Below are 18896 nucleotides of genomic sequence, written 5' to 3' on the forward strand. Positions count from 1 at the left end.
AGAGAAGGAAGAAACTTTCATTGCTGGAGTATTCTGGCATTATGAGTAGTGGCCATGTATTTGAAAGTCTTTAGCGGTGGATGCACAGTTTTTAAATTATTACTATTGATAAGAGAAGTTATAAATGTCAGTGTAGGGATATTGGCTATGACTAACACGTGAGTCAAATACAGATGAGCATTTTATCCATCCTTATTCATTTACTGGTTCTATTTTTGCCCCAGTTCCATGACGTCGTTTTGGTGTACACAACTTGATCATATCACGAGTATCTAACTTATTACATCAATTACTTGACTACTAAGTAATCAAAACCTAGTGCTGTGAAGCTTGGACCCCGTAAAAGTCACCCCATAAAAGGAGAGGCAGTGATTAACTGGCTACTAGTTTACCAAGGCCAAAGAACTAAGTTTAAGACATACATTGTTTTTTCATTTAACGGTTCTCTGAGAGGAACTTACTCCCAATCTGTGGGGGGGGGAGGCAGAAAAGTCGCTGAAAAGGCACCACTAAGGCACTCTTAACCCTCACCCAACCCAGAACCGCAGAAAGGGGTTCTTCCTTTCTGTAAGAGCATGTCAGGGAATCTTTCCTAACTCGACTTCCTGTCTTAACTCTGAATATTGCTTGTTCCCATCAGCAAGGCTCCGTTTCCCACACCATGGGTCTCAAGTGGTTTTCACCTTTCTGCCCAGACCCCTTTGGAGCTTACACATGGGTCACACCATTTCCTTGGCTTGTGAACCTATGTTCACCCTCATGTGCTCCTCTGTATCCCATCTTTCCATCCGTCTAAATTCTAGTTCAGCCCCGCCTCTCTCCACTACTTAAATGCCCAGCCGAGGTCAGCTCCCCCAGCCCCTCACTTGCCGAGGAATCAAATTCAAGCCATAGAGTAATCTCACAAAGGAGTTCATTTCTCGGCCTCAGAGAATGGAACCAACAAGACATTTTGGCAACTCATCATTTTATTAGAACGTTGGGTTAAATCACATTTTTGCCACGTGACCTGTTGTCCAAAGTAATGAAATAGTCACCTTGAGAAATGTTACTTCCTCTCTGATCCAGTGATACTTAGTTAAAATTAAGTCAACTCGACACCACCCCCCACCCCCCTCCAATTCCCTCATTTTTCCAAGGCTGACCTAAATTTCTTTTCAAGTTCTTGACAGTTCGGGGCCAGACAACTGCCATTCTTCCATGCAAAGCAAGAGATGTTGATTTTCGTTAGCTTGATTTGGGAATCTTCCATTTGCAGGTTCATCCAACATGGTGACTGGAGAGACCAAGAGCTTCTTTAGCTTTGCAAAATCAGTAAGTATCCATGCACGTCTAACGTACGCTGGTGGTGTGGTGCTTGGCATGTTGTAAGCTCTTCCATCTAAGGACATGGACCGAATAGCCTAAATCTTGCTTGTCCTTCATCTGCATCATTCATTTGCAAGAAAGCCTGCATTCTCAACCTGCTCACCACACATGGACAGGATTGTGACTTGGGCCACTTTTGTCCAAATGAAGCAGAGAAATGAGAGTGCCCGAGAAACTCCAGAAAACTGTATTTTGATTTCAACAGAGATTGTTTAAGTGTTGGTATTTTTAATCACTGGTCAAGAATAAAGTTAGCATTAGTGCACTTTACTTGGTCCATGGAGAGACCAGCCTTTCAGTTTGGCCACTTTCTGACCAGTTCTCTAGGGCTACTTGAGATTTCTCTGTAGCCCCATCCTACTGGCTTGGAGAGACAATAGGACTCGACACTTTTCGCAAGCTCCTGGGGTGATTTTTTGACTCAGGCGAGCGTGTGAACCACTAGCTTACGCACTCATGCTCTGAACACAGTGGATACTGTGTCTGCAGTTGAGAAGCTGCATCCCTGGGCACTCACCCCACCACGAACCTCCTCAGGTCTACATTCCCACCTGGAGCCACACTTACTAGAATTAAACTAATTTGGGCTTGAACTTCCATTTTTACCAAGCCTGTCCCCACCACAAGGGGTCGCCATGTCTCATCAGAGCTTGCCTTTGTTTTCTCTCCTCTTAGCCTCCTCAGCAGCCAGTGAGGCACTGATGGATTCACTCTCTTTGCAAGCATCCTCTGAGCACCTACTACTTGTGGTGCTGTGCCAGGCACCAGGGTACCACAGCGAATGAGACAGGTGCATTTGAGGCCCTCGGGACTCTTGCGTTCTAATGAAGGAGATGATGAAATAAGTAACACATATTAATAAGATGATTGTAAATAGTCATAAAATCTCTGAAAGGGATGAAAACAGGGTGCTGAAGTAGAAGACAGCAGAATGGGGTGGAAGCCTTGTGAACAGGGTGGTCAGACAATGCCAGGGAAAGGGGTTTAGAATTTACTCTTTGTGGCACTGTGGGATATTCATATGCCTCCAAAGTGCCAACACTGGCTGCCAAAGGCTTCATCTCCAAACACTCCCTGATTCTGGAATGATTAGTACTCCCTGCACTGTGAGACTAGAATTAAAGGGCCTCGGTTTGCATTTGAGCTTTAAAGTTCAGGTCAAGGTTATCACAACTTCGGGATAAACAGGGGAGCAAGAATGGAGTCTAATGAAGGATGCTGTCTGGAGCGTGTTCCCTGAAGACAGGCTTTGTGTCACTCGCAGCTGTTTTGTTGCTGTGGCTGCAATTAACATGATGCTGACGGCCTGCTGTAGGGAACCAAATTGGTCCCAAATTACATACAATTGTCAGAAGTGTTTTCCCTTTCTCCCCTACATGCACAATCACAACACACAGCGTTAATGAAATAATTGCAGTGTGCCCACGTTCAGTGAAGGCACTCGTGAAAACAGCCAAGATGGAGGGTGAGATTCTCCTGCACAAAGCAAGGGTGCCGACTACCAGAAGGCTTTATAGTTGGAGGTCAAGAATGAAGACTGTTCCCTTTCAGAGGCTGGTTCAATATTAGTTGTTCAGTTAGAAGCAAACTGAAGGTAGGGCATGCTGAAGAGTGGGATGATGACTTTGTTCTGGAAGGTTCTAGAAAGGCATTTTCTTCTATACATTGGAGAAAGGCTTAGAAATTAAAGGCATATTTGGAATCATACAGGAATTTCTCACTCAGCTATCTTAATGATGTTCCCCCTTAGAACTCTTATGGGGAGCTTGTGTTCACAGGCCATTTGCTTTTAGATCCTAACGATGACGATAATAGCATATGTATCAACACATTTATTCCCCATGACGACCCCATGAGGTACAGTAGGGAAACTGAACACAGAGAGGTTAAGTGATTTGCTTAAAGTTGCACAGCTAGCGAGTGACAGGACTGGGATTCAAAACCAGGCATTCAGCTCTAGAACACAAACACAGCTGGGCAGCAGTTGTAGCTTCGGCAAGCATTCATTTCACAAACGCTCTGTGGAAGCGCTGCAGATACACTGTGAATCAAGTTACTAATCATTTCTCTACCTTTGCTTTTGTGGCAAGCAGCCCACGGCCAAATACATATCTCTCCTAGAGCTGGCCCCCAGGCCCTTGGGGAGCGTATTTTGGTAAAAAATGTTGTGCATGAACCTTGTCCCTGTTTACAACCTTTCTTACACTTATTTTCCGACAATCTGATTTCCCCACTTAAAAAAAACAAGATATTTTACTTTTTTGAGCTTCCTCAATCCTGGAAGGAGGCAGGATGTAAAAGAAACACACCGATAACATAACTATTATAAATGTTCCTAAGTGTCCACCACACTCCTCTTTGCCTTCTATATTAAACTATTAAACATTTTGATCTCTTAGCACCCTCTAGAAGCTGGACCCTTGAATGTCTAAATTCTAACCAGCACCAGAAGAAACACAATTAAATCAGAACAAAGCAGTTGGATCACCATTTCTGCAGTTTGTTAATGGATTATCTACTTATTTTCATGTCTGGAGTGGGAGACGAAAGACAGGAAATAAGGGAGCCATATGTGCCAGGTGTGGGTATCCCACTTAGGACTTTAGCGCTAGTGACACTGGGGGCTGGATAATTCTGTTTCGAGGACCTGTCCTATGTATTGTAGGATAGTTAGCAGCATCCCTGGCTTCTTCCCACTAGATGCCAGTTGATTCCCCCCCTTGAGTTATAACAAAAAACATCCCCAAACATTTACCAAATGCCCCTGGGGGGTAAAACCGCCCCCAGTTGAGAACCATCGATTTAGTTCCAAACACTGTGGCTTCATCGCTCCGTTATGCTGTTCCTTCTTCCTATATTACGCTTCCTTCCTCTTCTTTATCTGATGCATTCTGACCCACCTCTCCAGCCTTGCTGTTGTTCGCCCAAGGAAAGCTGCTCGCGCAGGCAGAGGCATCACTCCCACCACGTCCCCCCACCCCTCCCCGCTCCCTTCACCAGCCCCATCACCACCACCGCCATCCACTAAGCCAAGCGCTTTACGCTAACTTCTCCCAGGAAACCTCGGAGGCAGTATCCTGCCAGCGTATGTTGCTGAGAAAAGTGAAGCACAGAGAGTAACAGGGAGCGAACTGTCGAGCCAGGATTCAACTCCAGGTCTGATGGTCCCAACCGTGTGACCGAACATTCCTATCACATGTGGTCTAGGAGTTGTTTTTGTAGAGGGCTGTGCCCCACCTACATCCTGAGCTCTTCTGGGAAGCATCACTGTGCACCTGTAGCAGTGCCCAGCCAAAGAGGTGCTGACAGAAATACACCAGCAAGAGCTACCACCTGGGCAGCTGGAATCCACCCAAGTGCAGCCCCATTGTCTCCCTGCAATGCTACAAACATGGCCTGGCATTGATTCCTTGTAACCCACACCTTCTCTCTTTCCAGTGGTGGCAGGTTGAGAAGGTGAACCCCATCAAGCTATACGAAGAGAACAAAGTCATCGCTGGGTTTTCCCTTCTAAACCTGCTCTTCAAACAGGGCCGTGCTGGCCTCATTCGAGGCGTGGTGGACAAACTCATTGGGCTCTACAACCAGAAAAAGGTCAAGCCCGTGGTGGACTCCCTGTGGGCCCTGGAGGAGGTAAGGATGATGTTTCCCCAGCAAATAATCTCTGTCTTTTTAGTCAGCTTTGGGCAGCCAGATCCAATCTTTTATTAAGTGATTTTTCTCCAGGTTTGTTTGCTTTAAATGAGGGTCCTAAAAGTCGTTGTCCTGTAGTATAGAGTGCTTTGGATGTAAGAAATACTTTAAGTTTCGCAGTGGTTCTCAAACCACGTGTGTCAACGTGCCATTCATGCCGTGAACCCTTCCCGGGTAGGTCACCAAATCTTGATGGGTGTGTACGATTCACCTTGGTTACAAAAGAGCGTGTACACTGTGCAGCGTCAGTTATATCCTCACCATGTGGGTATGTGAGATCAAGGCCAGGGCGGACAATGGTTCAGAGCTGAAATGATTTGTGTGCCAAGCCCGGATGCTTGGAGCCCCTTCCAGACGTTGTTGGCTGTCACCCTGGGCACTGTAATTATGAATGAATTGTTGGATCTAGTGTTTGACTGCGTCTTTCTATTAACTGATCTGCCAAAAGTTCTAGTATTTGAAAGCATTCCTTGATCACAAAAAAAAATTGAGAGCCCCTCGTGTCACCTTTAAGGATACTGAAGTGTGAACTGACCATATTGGTTCAGGGGAGATGTGCTAGCAAGAGGCAGCATCTAGAAAATTCTTCAGGACAAGGGAAGTTTTGGATACTTGGGAAGCCAGTCACGGAAGCTGCCCGTGAGGAGAAAATGAAGAAATGTGGTCTAGGTTTCAAGAGGCATTCCACTAAGAAATCTTCCTAGGTCAGGATGTCATGACCTTGGCTTCAGGGAGCCATGAAGCCCCTGAGAAAGATGTGGGAGTGTGTTTTTTGTTCGTTTGGCTGGTGTTTGCATTTTGCATGGGTGAGTGTCTTACAGTACAAGTACATTTTTGTACTTTGGGGAGTCACGGACACCTTTGAAAAACTTAGTAAATATAAAATTCCATGGAACAGATAGTAGCTGTCATCCTGGCAAGAAAGCTGGTGTTATTTGCTTAATGGACTAGGTTGGCCAAAATCTAATGGCTTTCCTAAGCACAGAAATCCCCCCCCAAAAAGCTTTGTGGGAGTCACCATGTAATCAGAGAGGCCTGGTCCTGGATCAGGCCTATATATGCCTCTCCGATACTGCAATATCATGAATGATACTTTAAAAACCCGACCACCAAAACCCCTTGTTTCTTATGGTAAAAGAAATACATGCTTATTATAGGAAATTCCTAAATTAGCCAAAAACATAAGGAGAAAATAAACTGCAAGTCCACATTCCAGAGATAGATAACATTGTTAATATTTTGGTTTGCTTCCTTCCAGTCTTTTTTCTACAGCATATGCTCACTGTAATTCAATTTGTTACTAAATCAAATCAGATAATCATACATTCCTTCTGTTGTGTAATTTCTAAGATGGTTAACCTATCGTTATACTTGAAAATGTTTTAATTTAATGGGTCAAAATGTTTTAATTTAATGGATCAAATGTTTTAATTCAATGGGTCAAACATCCATATGGTATTCACTATGGTATGTCAGTGGAATAGAGAAGGGCTGGACTGCAGAGTGGCTGGGTCTCAGGGGTCAGGGAGGAGAGAAAATTTGAGCTACTTGAGACCAGGGCTAAGAGATTAACTAGACCATGGAGGAAAGAAGGGGACTTAAGCTCACTGCCCAAAAGGGACCCAACGAATCTGGTAGCATTTAAGTGAGGGTTGAAATAGAAGAGGGGTCTGGTTGGCCCAGGGGGTCCTTGGTTTAGTACTGGAAATCACTCCTTGGTTACAATGCAATTGAATCACCAAATATGGATTGAATATCTATTACATGCCCAACAATGTGCAGGTGTTGGGGGTACAGTGGCAAACAGATGGCCAAGATCCCTGAGTTTCAAGGAGCTCGCTTTCAGAGGGGTGGGGAGGGGCAGAAAATACTCAAGTGAACTAAAAATAAGTAGGGTATTCTCCAATTGCAGTAAGTTCTGGAAGGAGGTAAATTAGGGTATATGTTGGCGAGTAAGTGGAGGGGGGAGACAGTTTCCACAGAGCAATATTTTTCAAACTTTTTTTCATTATTGCCCCCTAAGGAGCTTTTTCAGACTTTTTTTTTTCTTAATCAACCACCTCTATGAAATTTTAGTACCATAGATACACCAGCCATCTACCTATCTACCTATCGTCTATCTGTTTATGTCCTGTATGTGTATTTGTGCTTTACATACATTAAAAGAGTAAGATTTTTAAAAATCCTCCAAGAATCCATTTTTACCCCTTTGGGGGTGGTCTTGCTCCCACTGAGAGTGCAAGCTGTAGAGTGGCTTTCGATAAGGAAGGCTAGGTGTTGTCTGAACTGGGACATGAAAGAGGAAAAAACTGGAAGAAGAGTATGCAAGGCAGAGAGACCCTCAAAAGCAAAGGGACAAGGGAAGATAGATGTTTAGCAGCATCTCTGGTCTCTACCCAGGAGATGCCTGCAGCACCTCCCACTGCCAGCTGTGACAACATAAAATGTTTCCAGACGTTGTCAAATGTCCCCCAGGTGGGATGGGGACAGAGGCAGAACCTTCCCTGGTTGAAAACCACTGCTTTAAAAGAAGCCATATCGGTTAAGACAGTCACCAGGAAAACAAAGGAATTATAGGTCACTAGTCATTCACAGAGGAGAGGAAGAAGTCTGCTGCCCTGTTGGCCAACAAAAGCACCCACGGCCACTCATCAGTAACACCCACCAACTTTCTGATGGTTCTCTTCTGTAATGTTTACAGACATCTTTTTAGAGCTGCCGGTGGGCCAAGCTTAGCTATTTATCAAGCCCACGCAGCTCCTCTGGGCTTGAAGAGAATAGAGCATGCTTATTACTTGCAAACCTCCAAAGGAGGACTGTAATGATTTTCCCCCCTCCCCTCTGGTAAATGATTTCACACAATTGCTTCTCAGGCCAGCTCTATAACTTCATCTATGGAATAGAAAGACCATAGGGATTAAAAGAAATTTTTCTTGGGCTCTCTGAGAACTCAGACTAGAAGATTTAATAATATCAGAGGTGATTAGAGTTCCTTTTCAGCCATCCACCTTCGACTTTATTGTAAATGTAACACAGAGTGAGTGATACACTGCAGCCTCAGGTTTGCTCCAGATACTAAATGTGCAGCTGTACATAAAGTTGGAAAAAGAGCTCAAAGGTGGGAAAGGGACAAAAAATACTGACGTCTGTCAACCAAGCAGCAGACACATTATTGAGCACCTGCTATGTGCTTGTACTATGTTAGGATGTCAAGTCTACAGAAGGGATAGGTCACTTGTTCCCTGACCCTTGCGTTTATGATTTTGTTTCAGAGACAACACTAAGACCTAGAAACAATTAGAGAAGAACTTCGTTTTCAATCATGGGGTGTTTGTTTCAAGTGTGACTGGATTTGAAAACGAGAGAATGATGTTAAGGAAGACTGAATGTTCAGAGATGGTTTTGAGAATGAGGTGGGTCTTGGTTGAGATTAGCAGGATATAAATTCTTAGGATGATGTTGGAGTTAAAAATACAAGGTATTATCAGGAGGGACAGTGTGAACGCAATCAGATACACAGGAGTGAGTCTGAGGTACATGGGGCAGAGAGGTCTGGAAAAAAAGCAGAGGAACAGGAACAAAGGAAGAGAGGAAAGAAGGCTGGTTCAGTCAATGGAGTCAAACCTTGGGGGCCTTCACTGCCAGGCAGAGGAGTGTGAGTTGACATTCTGGGTGAGGGGATTGCTATTAGAGACTGTGGCCTAAGGAATATGACACCCTTTGATTTCCCAATTCCCAGAAGCCCATCCTAGTCCCAAGTATGTCGCTAGAAAGATACACACCTGAACTATCCAGTTGTGACCTCTGATCAAAAGTGCCTTTACCTGTCTACTGTTTAATAGTGCACAGAGGGCTCTGTTATGAGCTGAATTGTGTCCCCCCTCAAACTCATATGTTGAAGCCCTAACCCCCAATACCACAGAATCTGACTATATTTAGAGATAGGGCCTTTAAAGAAATAATTAAGTTAAAATGAGGCCTTTGGGCAACGCTTATCCAATCTGATTGGTGTCCTTTTAAGAAGAGAGATTAGGACAAAAAGAGGCACCAGGGATGTTTGCATAAAGACCATGTGAGGACACAGTGAAAAGAGGGCCATCTGCAAGCCCAGGAGAGAGCCCCAGAATGAAACCAACCTCACTGACACCTTGATCTTGGACGTCTAGCCTACAGGATTGTGAGAAAATAAATTTCTGTTATTTAAGCCTTCCAGCCTGTGGTATTTCGTTATGGCAGCCCTAGCAAATGGATACAGGGTTGCAGAGAGATCTTGGCAATTTTGAAATATTCTATAAAGATATTTTACAACATAATTTACATAAAAGTCTGTGATTACACTCTCCAATTATGGTACCATTAGCCACATGTGGCTATTCAAATTTAATTAAGATTAAGTCAAATCAAAAATTCAGTTCCTTGGGTATACTAGCCACATTTCAAGTGGTCAGTAGCTGCATGTGGCTAGTGGCTGCCATACTGGACCATGCAGAGATGGAAGAATGTTCCCATCACTGCAGAAATTCTCCTAGAGCTGGTCTATGAGATGATGTCATCCTGTTTGAAGGTAAATTTGTCTCCCCAGCAATCTGGCATGATTACCTTTAGTAAATTACATTAATTTTGCCCTTCCTTGTATATTGCTCTTTGCCTTGGCTGTAGTGAAGTTCATTGACCAAATGCAGTCACTTATTTAAGTGCTCCAATCCCTCATTATGTGCCCCCCACATTTTTCCTTTCATGTTAATAGTTGTGGCTTAATTATAATGTGTCTTTCATTCTATGACATCAGAAAACCTATACAGAGATGGGTCTGCCTAAAAGAATAAATTAAGGAAAAATAATGTGGTGCTGAGCTTGATAGGGACCCTTGTCTGACACAGAGCAAGAAGCTGACTGGATAAAAGGCAGGTTAATGTTGAAAGAGAAACAGGGAGGGTGGGATGACTCAAGAGAGGAGGATGGGTGGAGGTGTGATTTTCAGTTTTAAAGAAGCCACAGGCTTCACCTTCAACACCAGACTGAAAAGAAAGGATGAAGCCAAGCATCTGAAACATATACCCAAACCAAAACTAAGAGGCAAAGACTCGAGGAGAAACCATGGAAAGTCCCACTTAATTATGGCAGTTGGCGACTGGCTCGTGGAGACCCTTTTTAAAGATTTAGAAACTCTTTCAGGGGCAGAGTTGGGGGTAGGGAGAGTACTTAGAAGCATCATCCAGAAGTGGGCAATGTATTTTGTCTCATGTGTACTTTGGTTTGGTGGATGGACTGGGGGCAGGCAAGAGGTCATTGCAGACTTTCAGACCTGGGTAGGCAAGACCCAGCCAAAAGTGGGGGCAGTGAATGGGAGGGAATGAGCAAATGTGAGTCACTGGGAAGGATGAAAACTGGATAGAAAGGACAAAGGAGATGCAAGATGACCAATGGTCTTTCGACCTGGGAAACCAGGACTGGGGGTGCCAACCATGTGATTTGAGTTAGCAGTGATAGAAGCTGCCGTGAAAAAACTGATGAGCTCAGATGTGATTTTGGTTTAAGATGATGGTAGAACACGCAAGTGATGTCCACGGTCAAGTCAAACCCACCATCACATGGAGGTGAAAGATGAAGGCTGGATAATTACAACTACTGCTGCTACCGACATTTCTAGAGGATTTACTACGTGGCAGGCATTGTTCTAAATGGTTTGCACGTATTAACTTATTTAACTTCTCCAACAACCCTAAGACCCAGCTACTATTACCCCCGTCTTACAGGTCACAAAAGTGAGGCTTTGGGGGAAGCTATACTTGCCCAAAGCCCCTGCTTATAATTGAATTTAATGGAAATTTGAACCCCAGGGAAGTGTGATGCATAGAAGTCACTGAAAAAACATGGCTATGAATAAACTCAATTGAACAAAAGAAGGATCAACATAATCATATTAGCAAACACTTAGCGTAGCCTGTTTATATGTGCCAAGTAGTTCTCCGAGCAAGCACTTCCTATGAATTAACTCATTTAGTCCCCACAATAACCCCGAGGGATGGGTACTGTTACTCTTCCTGAAATATAAAAAAGGAAAGTGGACTTAGATGAAGTCAGCTGCCCAAGCTCACACGGCTGGTGCATGGCGAAGCTGGCATTCAGACCGTGGGCATTAACTTCTCCACTGTAGAAGGTAGAGAGTGAGGAGAGAACCCTAGCATCCCCCACCATTCACACAGCAGGGAGAAGGTGAGGCGTCCCGGGCAGGGCAGTGGTAAAGGGACCACCATGACGGGTCTTAAAGTCAGGGACTGCTGACAAGTCAGGAAGTACAGAGCGGAAAAGCCTTTGAATTTGGCCCCGGGGTCATTGTTGACCTTTCAGAAAGCCTTTCAGTCGAATGATGAGGGCAGAAGTCTGAAGGCAGAGGGTCAGGAAGAGAATGCATGGGTAGGACAGTCTGACAGCCAGCATAAGCCTCCTATTTGGCACTGAGCAGAGAAAAGGGCTGGCGAATAGCCAGGGGGTGCTGGGTCCAAAGAAGGGCTGTTTAGAAAGTAAGTTAGGGGTTGCCTAGGGCTGGGGGCATTTCTGTTTAGAGAGATAAAAATGTTCTAAAATTAATGACAGTTGTATAACTCTGTGAATACACTAAAAACCATTGTGCTGTGCACTTTAAATGAATGGGTTGTATGGTATGCAAATTGTATCTCAATAAATTATACACACACACACAGAGGGAGAGAGAGAAGGGCTATTTAAGGTTGGGATAAGGGGACATGGGAGACGGGAAAGAGGTACAGCTTGGGAAGTCAGATTGCTGGCCTCAGTCCTTAGTAATATTCTAGCTGCGTGGCCTTATAAGGCCGCACGTTCAGCCTGGTCCATCCTCCCAGTTTTCAGATAAGGAAACTGAGGCTGCAGAAGTAACCACTATGTTTGCTTTATGTCCCTTTTTTATTTTTTTGCTGCATGTCCCCCTTTCAACATAATCACCCCCGGCTCGCGCACACATTCCCAGTTTCCACGCACATTCTCCCAGCATGCCCTGCTCACGTGTTTTCTGCAATTCAGTCACGCCCCCAACCCTGCCATGCACCAGCACTCACCGTGCTCTAACTGTCCAACAGATCGAGCACAGTGAGTCAAAGCTCTGGGTCAGCATATTCATCTGCGCAGGCTGAATAACAGCCCCTCAAGGTGTCCACAACCTAATCCCCAAAGTCTTTGAATATGTTACCTCATATAGCAAAAGGAACCTTGCAAATGTGATTAAATTAAGGATTTTACGATGAGGAGATTACCCTGGACTGTGTGGGTGGGGCTGATGTAATCACAAGAGCCTTTACAAGAGTGTCAGGAGAGCTAGGGTCAGAGGAGATGTGGCAAAGGCAGCAGAGGGAAGGCGATGTGATGCAGGACCACAAGCCAAGGAATGCAGGTGGTCTCTAGAAGCCGGAAAGGACGAGGAAGCAGAAGCCTCCAGAAGGAAACAGTCCTGGGGACACCTTGATTTTAACCCAGATAGGCCCATTTCAAGCTTCTGACCTGCAGAACTGTAAGAGTACATTTGCGATGTGTTAAGCTACTAAGTTTGTGGTACTTTGCCATAGCAGCAATTGGAAATTAATATGCCATCCATTCAACAAGGAGCAATCAGACAATACACCAGTGGGAAATGAGCCCTGGAGGAGGGTAGCTGGGTGGGGGTGTCACCCACCCAAGCATGCACCACATCCCAGGGAAAGGCCTGGAAGCTGGAGAGAGATGGGGGTTGGAGCATCCAAGCCTCAAAAAAACACACATGAGGCTGAACACAGAGTGATGGGGAGGCCAGGAAGGCCGGCCCTGGGAGGAGGTGGGGTGGGTGGAAGCCCCCACCCATTGCCCACTGTCCCCATCCCTCCGGCCGCACTGGACCACTGTGGTTCTTCAGAAACCTGAGTCTGTTGCCTCCTCGCCTCGATCTGTGCTCTTATCTCCACCTCTCATGCCCTTCCCTCGTCCTTGTCCTCCTGCAAAATTCCTGCCCACCTGCCAAGACGTAGGGACGGTGTTGACTCTTCTGCCATAACATTCCCAACATCCCCCAGTCTTGCCATGACGCCTACCCCTGGTTAGGAACCCCTGCTTTCAGGTCCCAAGGGTTTGCCGCCCTCACTGACATGTTCACTGACAGGTACCTGTGAAAATGGAGAAGATAATTGTACCTTCCATCAGTTTGGAGGAACTAAAATGTGCTGAACCCAAAGCTGACTGGATAGTATGAACTGGCAGGCTGCTCTTCCAGCGCATCGCAAATGTGTCCGCCAGGGAGTTGAGGTCTTTGGGGTCAGGGACTCTTAGGCAAGGTACCAAGCAAGGAGAACACAGGATGCTCTGGGCAGAAGGTTCCTGGGGCCTCAGGACAGGTACTTGCGCTCCTTGTTAAGAGGTCTGGGAGCTCAGCTCTGAATACACATCTGGTACGAAGAAAATGATCACTCTTGCTTTTACACCTGTCATTTGGCTGAAAACACATCACAAAACTGGGTTTCCTTGTGAGCCAGGGACAGGGTCAGTGCAGACTGCTCTTGGCTGTGTTTTCACACAACCCAGATGAGATTTTGCTGCTTCCAAAGGCTGGAAATGGACATGTCTGTTTGCTTCCGTTTGCCTTCCTAGGTGTTGGAGGAATCACTTTATATGTCTTATTTGCACGGTGGCATCAGAAGGACTGTTTTCAAATATTTTCCGAGGTATCTGTCCTGATGTGTTCATCACAGATTCTGGCCTATTCGCTAGGCCCGAGAAGAGGGATAAATAACTCTCCTGCAGGCCAAGATCATTCGAATAGGAGAACATAATTTAAATCATAGAACACATGAATAGAGGTCATATCCCGGCAGGGAAACGCACTGTGGGTGTCGCCTTCACTTTCACCTTCCGGAACCCCTCCTCCTTCCTGAGCACCCCTTTCATCCACTGAAAATGGAGCTACTGCCACGTTCCCTGTTATTGCAAAGGATTTTATGTTTATTGTGCCATCACTTGAGCCGATATGTGTTGAACCCTTGCAAACTGTAAAGCCCTCTGCCAATATGTGGCGTACGGTAATAGGCTAGAGCAGCTCCAATCAGGTGGGATAAGCTTTGGAACAGGAAGCAAACATACTGGGTTTCTTAACCCGCCCACTTCTTGGCTGTTTGGCCTGTAACACTTCATTTCTCTGAGTCTCCTCTTCCTCGCCTATAAAACAGGAGCAACTGACCCTATTTCCCGCAACAGTTGTATATTTGTTCCTAGGGCTGACGTAACAGAGTATCCCAAACTGAATGGCTTTAAACAACAGACATCTATTGTCTCCCAGCTCCGGAGGCCAGAAGTCAGAAATCAAGGTGTCAGCGGGGTTAGTTTCTCTGAGGGTCGTTAGGGAGAATCTGTGCCAGGCCTCTCCCCCAGCTTCCAGTGGTTTGCTGGCCGTCTTCAGCAATCCTTGGCTCACAGAAGCACCACTGTCTCTCTCTGCCTCCGTTTTCACATGGTGTTGTGTGTGTGTGTGTGTGTGTGTGTGTGTGTGTGTCTGTCTGTCTCCAAATTTCCCCTTCCTCTAAGGACACCAGTCATATTGGATGAAGGCCCACCCTGCTCCAGTGTGAACTCAACTAACTTCAGTGACGCTATGTCCAAACAAGGTCCCATTCTGAGGTGCTGGAGGTTAGGACTTCAATATATGAATTCGCAGGGGGTGGGAGAGGACAGGACACGATGCAGTCCATAACAAATGGTGAGTCAGATAAGATCAAAAGGGAAAATATTTTGTGAGCTATAAGGGGCTGCAGAGACAAGATTTCCCATAAGGCTCAAAGGGCAGGCTCCAGAATCGTTCAAGCCCTCCAATCATAGCTGTGAGTCCTTGGGAAAGGTACTTTGCTTCTCTTCTTTCTCCATCTGTGAGATGGGATAACAGCAGTGCCTCCTCTATGGGGTCGTTGTGAAAATGTCAGGGGCAATGCGGGGGTCGGGCACGGCTGGGCCAATGGTAAAAGTCAGCCTCTGTCATCACTCTGAGGGGTGGGACCGGTGGGCCCTGTCTTTCTGTCCTCTGGCAGGTGAATGCCCCCAGGACCCATTTCCTCCCTGATTTGCTGCTGTGTGATGCAGGCAGGCAGGCTAACTGGGGTCTTAGGCTCTCCTTCCTTCCTGAAGGCATCAGTAGGAGCTGCTTCATGGAACAGAAGCGCAGAGCAGCACAAACGATAAATACATGCTGCTGTTTGGATCCTCTGAGCCTCCGCCCATCTCACCTCAGATTTCTATAAACTGTCAGCTGGTTTGGGGAGGCGCTGCCAGGAAAGTGCCGTGCTCTGGTTAGTCATTTAATAAACTCTAAATGAGCAGCTGTGGGTCCTGGACAAGTGACAAAGTAGTAGTGGCAGCTGAAGGTTGCCATTTACACTGAGCCAGGCACTGTCCTGAGCACTTCACGGGCACGGGCTCCTCTAGATTCATAGCCATCCCGCCAGGAGCCATTATTTCCCCAGTTTACAGATGGGGAGACTGAGGCTTGGAGAGAGGGCTAAGTGGCTTTGTGGACGAGGTCACATAGCCAAGAAGTGGTGGAGCCGAACCTTGACTCTCCGGCTGGCTCTCTCCTAAAGCTGAGCTCGTAACCAAGTGTCAGCCCCTCTGGGAACAGGGATGACTGTCCCCGGCCCTACACCCTGCTTGCCCCATCACCCTCCTGGGTCAGGAGGGAAGACTGGTGTTCGAAACCCTGGTGCCTCTGTCCCTAACTTCTGTGAGTGCAGACAGGTGACTCTGAATCACAAGCCTTGGTTTCCTGCCTCTGTAAAATGGGGCTGATGACCCTTGCTCTTCCTTCCATGTTAAAGTCTGGGGCAACCACGTGTCAGCTATAAACCGTGTGCTGTGTACAAATGTCTCAGAGTGGGCACTGAATACAATTTTCGTTTGTTTCTTCCTTTCCCTGTCTCTTCCCCAACGCGCGTCACTTTCATCACTCCCTGGCACACTCACACGCGTTGTCAAACAGCACTTGGGTGAGGATGGGGCCGTGGTGAGTCAGCTAGCCTCAGCAGTCAGATGCTCACCTCAGCCCTCTGGGGTGGGTTTTACTCAGGTGAGGAGAGCTGATCCTTCTCCAAGACATGGGACATAAAGGACAGCACAAATTCCCTCGACTCCCAGGCCAATACTTGAGTCTCACCTCCTCCCTCTCTGCCGGCCACAGTGGCTACAAATTATGAGCTAGCTGGGCTATTTTCATTGCACTTTTTTTTTTTCTTTTTGCGGTATGCGGGCCTCTCACTGTTGTGGCCTCTCCCGCTGCGGAGCACAGGCTCCGGACGCGCAGGCCCAGCGGCCATGGCTCACGGGCCCAGCCGCTCCGCGGCATATGGGATCCTCCCAGACCGGGGCACGAACCCGTATCCCCTGCATCGGCAGGCGGACTCTCAACCACTGCGCCACCAGGGAGGCCCTCATTGCACTTTTATTCTTGGCAAGTGAACATGTTCCAAACGACCATCTTTACCATCCAAGTCACTGTATCCAAGGCTATGGTGGGAAGTGTAGAGGTGAGCTGCACCCACCTCCCATCAGCACAGCATTTTACTTGCCTTGTAGGAATCGAGCCCCACAGTAAACCCACAGAAAACCCACAGAGACAGGCAGGTCAGCTGTTATGCCCATTATACAGATTTTTAAAAAGAGGGACTGAGCAAGGTAATTTATACAAGGAGGTAGAACCAGGAATCCAAGCAAGGTTTCTTATTCTGGAGCTCATGTGTGTTTGTGAGTTTGTGTGTTTGTAAGTGTGCTTGTGAATATGTGTGTCTTTGCGTGTATGTGTGAATAGGTGTGTGTGTTTGTATATATGTGTGTGTTTGTGTGTCTGCTGTGCTTATGTGTTTGTTTTGCCTATTTCCCCAGCATAATTTTTTCTCACAAGTAAAAGATTAAATGATATAAATATCATATGACCACAATATAAATTTAGAAAACAGAAAAAAAAATAAAGATCACCCATAATTGTGCCACCCGAAACAGAACTACTGTTATTGTCTTAATGTACCCCATTCCCGGCTTTATTCCTATACATCTTCTCCCCCACCACCCCTGACAGTTGTTAAGCAGCCCAGATTGGCTCCTAAGCCTGTGTGAGCACGTTAGGAGTATATTATGATGCTTGTTTAAGGAGGGATGTGGAACCACAACAAAATGGAGGAAGTGCTTGCTTTGGAACATTGCAGGGTTAGGGCTTCAACACAGGAATTTTGCAGGGACACAAACATTCAGTTCATAACACTCCCTAAATTCCCTAGAGAGACTTAGCTCATTCCTTCTTTTCTTTTCTTTCTAACTAATATAAAAACTGGGGGTAAAGAAGTGTACTTCCAATAGTGTTTGGGCTGCCTATGGATTCTTTCCTTGACCTGTTTTTTATTTAACTTTTTTTTTCAATTTCCATGTAGTTGCACATAATAGTTTTTCAAAACCAGCTTGCATTTATTGAGCACCTACTATGTACCAAGCCCAGAGCTAGGCCCTGGAGGGACAGAAAAGCAAAGTACTCTCAAGGAGCACACCAGCTGGTGGTAGACAAGTAAACAGACAATTAAAATATCGTGTTGCGAGCTCATTAATGGGCGGCACATTCATAAGAAATACTGATGGCAAACGGCAGGAATTCAACTCTGCTTGAGCGTCCCTGTGGTTGTCAAAGACGTTTATAAACCACGCCCTCCCCATGACAGTTTCGGGCTTTACTTGTCTGCCTCTTGTGAGCAACTTGTAAGACAGCGGAATGCTTGGGTGCTCTAAATTTTGAAGTACAATAATTTCCTGATGGTTAAAAAAAAGAAAGGGAGCGTTCAATGTGTTGGCAGATCTTCATTGTCTTTAGAGAAGAAAAAACCTAAGTCAGGATCAGTACAGAAGAAGTAAGAGCTAAAAGGAGACACCTGAAGTTTTGCTCACTGCCTTTGTTTTGGCCAAGAGGCTAACTTTATTTTCTGTGTTTAAAAATTTGACGAGGTTTCTTCAGCTCTTCCTTGGAGGATGCTTCTGAGAGCAAATATGGAATAGTCCCTGCCACACCCACTGCGATCATTTTTCTGTTTGGATCCATATTTTTTTTTGCGGTACGCAGGCCTCTCACTGTTGTGGCCTCTCCCATTGCGGAGCACAGGCTCCGGATGCGCAGGCTCAGTGGCCATGGCTCACGGGCCCAGCCTCTCCGCGGCATGTGGGATCTTCCCGGACCGGGGCACGAACCCGAGTCCCCTGCATCGGCAGGCAGATTCTCAACCACTGCACCACCAGGGAAGCCCCATATTTTTTTTTAATTTTATTATTTTTGGCTGCTCTAGGTCTTTGTTGCTGCACGCAGGCTTTCTCTAGTTGCGGCGAGCCGGGGCTACTCTTCGTTGCGGTGCGCGGGCTTCTCATTGCGGTGGCTTCTCTTATTGCGGAGCACGGGCTCTAGGCATGCGGGCTTCAGTAGTTGCAGTGCGTGGGCTCAGTAGTTGCAGTGCGTGGGCTCTGGAGCGCAGGTTCAGTAGTTGTGGCGCACGGGCTTAGTTGCCCTATGGTATGTGGGATCTTCCCACAGGGACTGAAGCTGTGTCCCCTGCATTGGCAGGCAGATTCTTAACCACTGCCCCACCAGGGAAGTCCCTGGATCCTTTTTATTTTTTAACATCATTATTGGAGTATAATTGCTTTACAATGTTGTGTTAGTTTCTGCTGTACAACAAAGTGAATCAGCTATATGTATACATATATCCCCATATCCCCTCCCTCTTGTATCTCCCTCCCACCCTCCCTATCCCATCCCTCTAGGTGGTCACAAAGCACAGAGCTGA

At 46.2% G+C, this 18896-nt stretch overlaps 1 protein-coding gene across 1 annotated transcript in view; it reads left to right on the top strand.

Moving 5' to 3' along the window:
• VAT1L (vesicle amine transport 1 like) overlaps positions 1–18896 on the top strand; it is a 152253-nt gene that overhangs the window by 74645 nt on the left and 58712 nt on the right. The window contains exons 6-7 of the mRNA XM_060085173.1: positions 1259–1314; positions 4807–5001. Coding sequence (XP_059941156.1) covers positions 1259–1314; positions 4807–5001 — 251 coding nt within the window. The remainder of the gene's footprint in view (positions 1–1258; positions 1315–4806; positions 5002–18896) is intronic.

Source organism: Mesoplodon densirostris, chromosome 19 (assembly GCF_025265405.1).
Source record: "Mesoplodon densirostris isolate mMesDen1 chromosome 19, mMesDen1 primary haplotype, whole genome shotgun sequence".
Lineage (NCBI taxonomy): Eukaryota > Metazoa > Chordata > Mammalia > Artiodactyla > Ziphiidae > Mesoplodon > Mesoplodon densirostris.